At 33.8% G+C, this 8,789-nt stretch overlaps 1 protein-coding gene across 2 annotated transcripts; it reads left to right on the top strand.

The window, feature by feature from the left end:
- The first annotated feature begins 2,712 nt into the window (after positions 1-2,712).
- Positions 2,713-7,208, top strand: LOC135132389 (uncharacterized). 2 transcript variants are annotated; one of them, XM_064060465.1, is made up of 2 exons: positions 2,713-2,931; positions 3,006-7,208. In XM_064060465.1, exon 2 carries the CDS (start codon positions 3,015-3,017, stop codon positions 6,465-6,467), a length of 3,453 nt encoding a protein of 1,150 aa, XP_063916535.1. In that variant the 5' UTR covers positions 2,713-2,931; positions 3,006-3,014; the 3' UTR covers positions 6,468-7,208. The 2 variants fall into 2 exon arrangements, with proteins under 2 accessions (XP_063916535.1, XP_063916534.1); XM_064060464.1 differs by having other exon boundaries at positions 3,002-7,208.
- The last annotated feature ends 1,581 nt before the right edge of the window (positions 7,209-8,789 follow it).

Below are 8,789 nucleotides of genomic sequence, written 5' to 3'. Positions count from 1 at the left end.
ATATTCACGAGCCGTCTATGTTCACTTTAAATAATAACTTAAATAGTAGCAACACTACAACAATGAAGAAGGTACCGTAGCAACCGTTTTGACACTGACAATCATTTTTATGTCAATGCTTTTATTAAACGTTGTCTCTTTAACATTTGTTTGGCACAAATTTCTAATTTATAGACGAAATGTGTTGACGAAATGTGTTGAAATGGCTTTGTTTTCAAATCTGGAATGCACCGATATCATTTTAACGTACGGTGAAGCTCGGGGAAACGGAACTCGCGCCCAAGGAATTTTTTCAGAAAACCTCTCAAATCGTCGTCTGCCAAATGTGCGCAGTTTTAAGAACGTTGCAGCATTTTCGAGAGTACGGATCTTTTAAACCTGCACCTCAGGATCGGGGTAAGTTACGTAGTAATCGAATTGCTAATATTGAAGAGGCTGTTTTGAAGAGTGTCGAAGCTCGACCGGGCACTAGCACGTATCACTGTCTAGTGTGATGTATCGGAGAGTAGTATTTGGAGGATACTCAGAGAACAAATGTACCCCTTTCAGGACCAGAAAGTTCAGTTATTGAAACTAACAGACTTACCACGTAGGCAAAACTTTTGTGAGTGGGTTAAGAGAAAAATAAACGAACAAGCAAATTTTGTATCTCTTACACCATCAACTGATGAGGTCGGTTACACGAGGGAAGGTGTTCAACACCCACATTTGGGCCGATGAAATTCCGTACGCCGTTAGGGAGCAGGATTTTCAATTTCTCTCTAAATGTTTGTCACATTGACAAGATTAGGAAAATACGTATCCTAGTAACTGTTTTTGACCATAAATTATTAATTATAATAATTATTAGTGTCCATGGGTGACTGAGGATCCATGGGCGGGTAACCTTAATTGGGGTGTAACTTTAACAATTTTTAACTTGATAATTAAAAAGTTCTTGACAAAACTCTACTAAGAAAAGTTGTTGAGTTCAATGAGCTCTATAACTGATTACAATTAATGTACTTATTTCTGAGACACCCTGTATAAAGAAGATTAATTATGGAGATCTGCCACCAAACTTGCTTCAAGCGACACTCTCGCTATTTAGTCTAGTCACGGATCTTTTTAAACCAAAAATGCAAGATTTTTTTTAATGTCATCAAAACAATGTTTGTGACAAACGAGCGTATAACATAACAACTTCGTTTACTAAATAACTGTGTCTTTCACTAATGATTTAACACAAACCATATTATTGCTGAGGGGTTATCACGATGGGAAAACAGTTCTACAGCGTCTTAAAAACAAATATAAAATTGGAAAATGCTAATAATAGTATCTCGTTTTCATTTATCTATATCTGTCTGTCGCTTGTCTGGATCTATTTTTATTAGACAAATAATCTCCCAAACATTCAGTACCAGGTTCTTTGCTAGATTTAAATACTTTACAAATTATTTCCTTAAATTTGATAAAAAAAATTTAGTCAAGGTTAGGATTCTTCATAGTTGCTAAAAAACTTTCAAGCCATACTATGAATCTAACGACAAAGGACCCAACAGGATTTTTATTACTTAGTTTAGATGGTTCGGATTTTTCATTTATACACAAAGCCAAACAGCGATTATTGTGACGTTCATTCCAAATCATTAGAAGAACTAGTTGTTTATTTGTTGTATGTTTCCACAATCTTGTACATTCTACACAACTACGGGGTATCTTTTAAGTACTACTTCCTGAATGGCTAATTTCATGTTTTCTCAACGTTCTATGACCTCTAGAATATGAAAAAATAGATTTCTCATTTCCGTCTGTCTGAAAGTCGTCTGTGTCGATCAATAATCTCCGAAACTATTTGACCGATTATGATATGACATTAAAAATGACGTGCAGATACTAAAACGCTAACCAAAATTCTTCTTATCATCCCCGCCAAGAATTTTATGAAATCACCTCAAAATTTTAGATGGTAAGTAGTCTTTAAATTTGATGAAATTCATAATTTACGCTAGAGTTCTGGTCTGTGAATCCGCTTTAAGTATTCATATTTTCCCAAAAAAATCAAAATTTTATTTAAAAGGACCGTTCCCCAAGTGGTCAATAGCTCAGATGGTTAGGGACGCGCAAAGGTCGCGGGTTACATCTCCTCATACGTAACTTTTTTCCTGTTTGGTATTAACTTTTTTTTTAACTAGATTTGTTGATTCTACTTCAGAACGAGGGAAGTTCTGTCTCATTTTAAACTTTGATATCTTGTGTATAAAAAATAAACTATATCAACTCGACCCTCCATCTATTGAAATTCTTTACCTTACGTCACAGTTTTTATATTTCAAGGTCACAGTGCGTCACTATTAATCAGCACCATTTGTTTAAAATTACAGAGTTGCCAGTACGAAAGTTATACAGGAGCCTAACTTTAAACATGCTTCAAAACAGCTCTTTAACAAAATCTGTAACGCGAATATTTTTGGTTGTCTAACTACTCAAACGTATTGAGTATTGTTGCATCTTATTAATGTTTCATTTTGTAATACATATTATGGGTGTAACATTACATTTTACGTCTTTTAGATCCCATTGATCACACATTATTATATAGTACAAATTACGATTATTTCCTAATTGCTTTATGTTCATTGTTAATCCATTTTAATCTCACGTTTGTTCTGCGCATGTAAAACGTGCTGTTGCCCACGCCGTCACCGCCGTCACCTGTCAACATACCAAGTCTAATGTAGTTACTAGCTGGTTACTAGTCGGTTGCAGGGTGTGTGTGTGATGTGCTGTAGTCACCTTTGTGATAATAATTAATTTAATCATTATCACAAGAACTTGAAAAATACATATAAAGTTGCCACCGTCATAGTGCAGTTATCGAAGTGATATTAAAACCCATCTTTAATAACAAGTTTTGTATTACAAAAAATTGTGCAACATTGTAGGGAGGTAAAATATTTTTCGTTTTTTATGTAAACAATTTTTATCTTAATCAGTTATTATAGTTAATTTTTTTTAGCTAGCAATCCACCATGGGTGATGTGGCTAAACAGTTCATTACACAATTTCACAACCTTCCAGGCGAAACTATAAAAGAAAAACAGCAAAATTTGTACAAATTGCTACAGCAGCATGGCACGCTCAAAAACGAGCCAAAGATATTAGCAACTATTGCAGCGAACTTGGTACCAAATAACCACCTGGAAAAAATTTTACGAACAGACTTCCTGATTTACTTTAAAGTATTTGACAGCCTTTACAAAGATTTTATGAGTGGTGATGAAATTACCATAAAGAAACTATCCAAACAAGAGTGGTTTTTCCAACGGGCCTTCAAAGAAGTTAATTATGAAGAATTCACCAACAGTATTTTGCCAACCATTTCTTATTCCCTGAAACTGAAGATTTTGAAGAAACTACCTGTGGAAGAGGAGATTGCTGATCAATTTTTTGATGCGGTTTGCAAACGATATGGAACTTTTGTTGCCACTGTTTTACTCCCAAAATGTTCTAGTTTAAAAATTAAAGATACCATTAAGCGTTATCCAGTTAAGCTCAGTGTAGCTCAGTTGAAGTCAATTTTTAACAAAGATCCTGATTTAATTTGTGTGTATGTGGAGGAAAGAACAAAGATTGAAGGCACTTCTGCTTTCATAAATAATAATCCAATTCTCACATATATAGCACAAAAAAATCCAAAATTGTTTACTGACTTATATGATAAATATAGTTTTTCCACCACTTTGGGTCGTAGGACAACGAAAGGTGTAGTCAGTTCCCAAAAAGACACTGTTGTACATAATAAGGAGGACTACTTAAAAATTTTGAATAACGGTGTAATGGTCAGAAAAGTTGGTTCAGAAATCAAAGATATACTTTTTGAGAAGCGTCCAAGTACAAACCAACTATACTGGAATTCGCTAATTTGGCATTATCCTAAACACCAGCAGTTTGATATATTTGAGACAACGTACAACTCCTTGCATTGCCACAAATTTGCCGAAGATATTAACGCAGTTTTTGAAGATATGTTAAAAATGATGCCAAATGCACAAGAAAGAGAAAAATTAGCCTTATTGAAAATGGAACTAGAGTGCGAAAAGGATTACTTAAAGTATGTTACGTCAAATTATTGCCTAAAAGAATTAATGAATAAAATAAATCATTTAACAACGTCAGAGAGAGCAAAGTATATTGAATTAGCGACAGAATGTTGTTGTCTGAATAAAGATATGACTTCGCTAGAAAAACTTTGTGAATTAGTCTGTGTAAGATGTAAGAATGATGATGCATCAATCAGAAGAGCTTTTTTAAGCAAACTGAGTTCTTATAAAGGTGTTTTGGAAATGTTGGGTGAAGAACATTGGAAATATATTATAGAGGCTATAGCAACTGAGAAAGCAAAAAAAGGATGGATCTGCGGCGAAAGTGATATCATACTAAACGCTGTAAAGTATTTAGTGAAGAATGATAAATCTTTAAAAGAGTTAATACTAAAATGTAAACACGACAGGGATGGTATTCTTATATTTTGTGGGATTATCAATGATTTCAAGTCTGTTAAACTTTTAATAAGTGAATTCCTTGAAACTGAGTTTGTAAAACCAAGTTCTGATGATCCATTACAAGCGGCTGTATGTGATTGTGAGCTTGCTTACTTTTGCAAAATCTACAATACAAAATACCCTAATGATGCGATTTCTATTTTTGATAATTCACGAATCATTAAATCAGTCAAACAAATGTTAGAAGATGGAAGTGATAGATATTTGGCAACATACCAACTCGAAGGCATACAATATATTGTTTGTCAGCAGAACTCAAACGAAGAAATACAGCAACTGAAGAAACTGTACTTTCAATCTTTTGATTCATTTGGTACGACAAGAGGATTGATTTGGTTTTTGAAGCATGAACCAAAAACATTACAAGAAAATTTTGATTATTATTTAAATATATTCTTTAAAGCCCGAGATCTAAATCCATCAAGGTTATGGAGGCTCGTAAAAAAATGCACTCATTTAGATTTAGATCGAAGAACGGTTGAATTTTGCAGACAGAAATTAGCGGAAGAAGAATTTGAAGAGAAAAAGCATTTGATTAGGCCATTGACAATTTTATCGTCCCCAACCTCACATTTGCAACTTATCAAATCATATGTACCAACAGTTGACAAAGTTGACTTAACAGATGACGATATCAAAGACTTGTATAATCTTCAAGGTAAGGTTGTGAGAGTACTTCACTATTTAAATTCACCAACAGAAGTCATAAATGCCACTTTCGATTTTTGCAAAGGCGATTATTTGCAATTTGCTTTATCTCCTTTGTATAGTTGTATCTACAAACTACCCGAAAGTGAGACAAAACAGTTTATCAACAAACTGGACGAAGTTAAAGCTCTCTCGGTGAGGAAACATGCCATGAACCTGAGTTGTGTGATATATGATGTAGATGACGTGTACAATTGTTTGAAAAACGCAACAGTGCCATCATTAACACCCACAATAAAATATTTTTCAAAAAATCCTTCAGAGGCCTTATGGAGAGTGATAGAAACACAAATTGATGCCTTAGAGAAAAACCAATTGTCAGTGTTAAAACAAGCACTTAATAAAATAAACATACCATTTGAATACAAATCCAAATATATCGCGATAGTATGGAACGTCTTGGATAAATATGAAAACAACGAACTGAAAAAGCTTCTATTCCAAAAAATAAACGAGGCGTCTATTGAAAACCTGGACCCTGAATTGGCCTTCAATATAATTCGAAAGAGTATTTTTAAAGGAAACGAAGCTAATGACGTTGTTGCAACTATTCTCCTCTACCTAAAGTCTGACAAAAAGTTTACAGTTTTATCGGATATTTTGTCTAATTTCAAGAAAAATTGTTGGAATCACCCAAAAATGTGTAAATCATCAAGACAACAGTTCAATAAATTTATGCTAAATTTATTTGATAAATACATGGGTGCTGAAAAATCCAATGCAAAATTTGTTACAGAATTGAAAATTGTGCTTGGTTCAGTTTTCACCTTGTCTGACGCTTTCGTGGAATTAATTGCTGTTGAGTGTATGACTTTGAAGGATGAAAATTTAAAAAATCAAAGTAAACTTTTAATAAAATTAAATAATATTTATACCAAGGAATATGGAACTTTTGCTGTAAATTTGTTTGCCACTGTTCTCAATAAGAATGTTTTTAAACATATTTTTACTACTATCTCCGAAAAATATGAGCTCTGTCATTCGTTGCTACAATTAAAAGAATCCATTAGCGATTATTTGCTAGTTATTAAATTGTTGCCCCACGATGTACCTGAAAAGCAAAAGTACTTTGAATTGTATGATACCGTTGTAAGTGAACTTAATCAAGTGACTGATAAAGCTGTGCAATTAGAATTTAATATATATTTAAAAGCTGGTCCATATAAAAATATAAAACTTGATTGGGAAATATCTCGTTCAGATATATCTTAACTCACCGTTTGGCGTGTGTGTGACCAGGAGTGTGTTGAGTTCTATAGTATTTGGGTTATATTATTTTAATTTTAAGTGATGGATAAGACTTAATGGAAGAAAAGTCAATTTAAAATAATCGCCGTTTGACGTGGGTGTGACTAGCAGTATGTTAATTTCTATAATATTTATGATATATTAATTTAATTTTATGTGATGTATAACATTTAATGCAAGAGTTATATGCTTTACTGTATTTGTACAAAACGAGAAACATCTTGATTACGACACAAATGTTATTCATTGTCATTGTTAAAAATTATATACAACTTTATTTTGTAATACAATGAAATTATATGTACTTTCTATTAAAACTCATTACTAATCCCTCTCTAAAAGGAAATAAATATGTTTTATTCTTTTATACAAGAGTTTGTGCAGTGGTAATTAATAAATTTCAGACACTAGTATCATTTCTCAGTTATTAGTTCTGAAGTAACTTTAAAACATCTGCAAGATTTCCAAGCATTCGGTTTTGCAGATTGAAAATTAAATTGCAAAATGTTTTATAATTTTGATTTTTTGACGTGACAACGTCTTATGATTCGATTGAGCCGGCTGCACGCACGAAAAAACATGACTCATGCGGCGTTACCTCGCTCTGAGGCGTTCCATGTAAGGCTTGAAGTGCAAGCGAGAACGCGGAACGATTGTAAGAAATTAAATATTACACATGTTTAACAGTTGTAAAACAATTGCTCAACGCACATTTATGCTTGTAAAAACTATTAAATTGTAAAAAAAAAGTTGACATAATTGTATTTATGCGTATAAATAAATCTAACTTGATCAATTTCATTGTGATTTCTAATTACCTCCTTCTCTATATACATACAAATCTATTAAACAAATGAAATTAAAATTTTCTTTTGAAAAATGCTACCATTCCATCAGTATTTTCTTAAGACGTTGTCACGTTCAACTATCGTCAGTAAACCGACTTTACAGACAACCGATTTTTTTTTAAACTACATGTGTAGGACAATGTTATTTTATACTATTTAAAACTCACTTACTATGTACAACTTTGAATTGACATCATTACATTAGTGGTGAGGAGGATTACAAAAATTTTGGTTAGCGTTTTACCATCTACATGATATTCCTAATATAAATACAAAATTTGACAACAATCGGCCCAGTACTTCCGGAGATTATCTATCTAATAAAAATCCGGGACGGCAGACAGACGGAAACGGGGACCTATTTCTTCGTTCTATACTAGGGGTCATGAATGATCAAGAAAACGTAAAGAGAGTCGGTCGACGGACTCGATTACAATAAAAAGGTAAAATTGAAAAATACCTGTTGCTTAGGAACAATGACAATACAACCATTTGGCGTTTGAGTGATTTTTCGTAACAGAAAATGGATTTTTCAAATGTTGAAATGATCGACATGGTCCTACTGTACGGGCAGCCAACGTTTGTAGCAGCAAACGTTTCCTGGGCGGAGACTGCCCAATCACAAAACTTTTGTCACCGTTGTTCAACGCATACGAGAAAACAGCAAATTTGAATCTCGTTCAAACAATTGTGGTCGTCAAAGGATAGAACGTGTGCTTGACGCTGAGGAAGAAATTTTGAATGCCGTTGAAGATAATCCAGAGATAAGCAGCAGACGATTATCTTATCGAGTGGAATTTCCACCCTCTGTGGTATGAACAACTATACATACACAAGGTTTATAACAATAACCTTACCACATACAACGGGATCAACATTTGAAACCTGAAGATCTTTCACGTAGAGTTCGCTTTTGTGAATGGACCTGCCAAAAAAATAGAGAGAAACTGCAATTATTTTGTTGAGAAGTTGCTCTTGGTGTTGTCAATTCAAACAATACTCACATCTAGAGTGACGAAAGCCCCCATCCAGTTCAAGAAAGTAACTTTCAAAAGCGTTTTTCTATAAACATACGGGCAGCTACGGTTGGGAACGAGTTGACAGGTTCCTATGTATTACCCCCGCGATTAACAGCTCAACCACATTTAGTTTTTTTGAATACCACATGGAAAGACCTTATGGATAATGTACCACTAGTAACAAGAAGAGACATGTGGTATCTGTATGATAGAGCCCCCGCCCATTACGCTGCAGAAGTGAGAGAGTGGTTTAATCATAAATTTTCTGGAAAATGGTTCGAACTGAATGGACCAATGCTATAGCCTCCCCGATCAGTAGATCTTAACTTCTTTTTATGGGGTTATGAAGCAGTTGGTATATCGGACTCCAGTAAATACTGCTGAGGAACTGCGGGACAGAATGCAGAATGACGTGATAG

This window comes from Zophobas morio, unplaced genomic scaffold (genome assembly GCF_036711695.1).
Source record: "Zophobas morio isolate AGI-343-1 ecotype UQ-CSIRO unplaced genomic scaffold, CSIRO_AGI_Zmor_V1 ptg000021l, whole genome shotgun sequence".
Taxonomy (NCBI): Eukaryota; Metazoa; Arthropoda; class Insecta; order Coleoptera; family Tenebrionidae; genus Zophobas; species Zophobas morio.
The sequence above is the reverse complement of the archived record's forward strand: the minus strand, read 5'-3'. Positions and strand labels throughout refer to the sequence as shown.

What these genes read in the sequence shown, in the direction of transcription:
- LOC135132389 (XM_064060465.1), top strand. Translation starts at nt 3,015, where the DNA reads ATGGGTGATGTGGCTAAACAGTTCATTACACAATTTCACAACCTTCCA.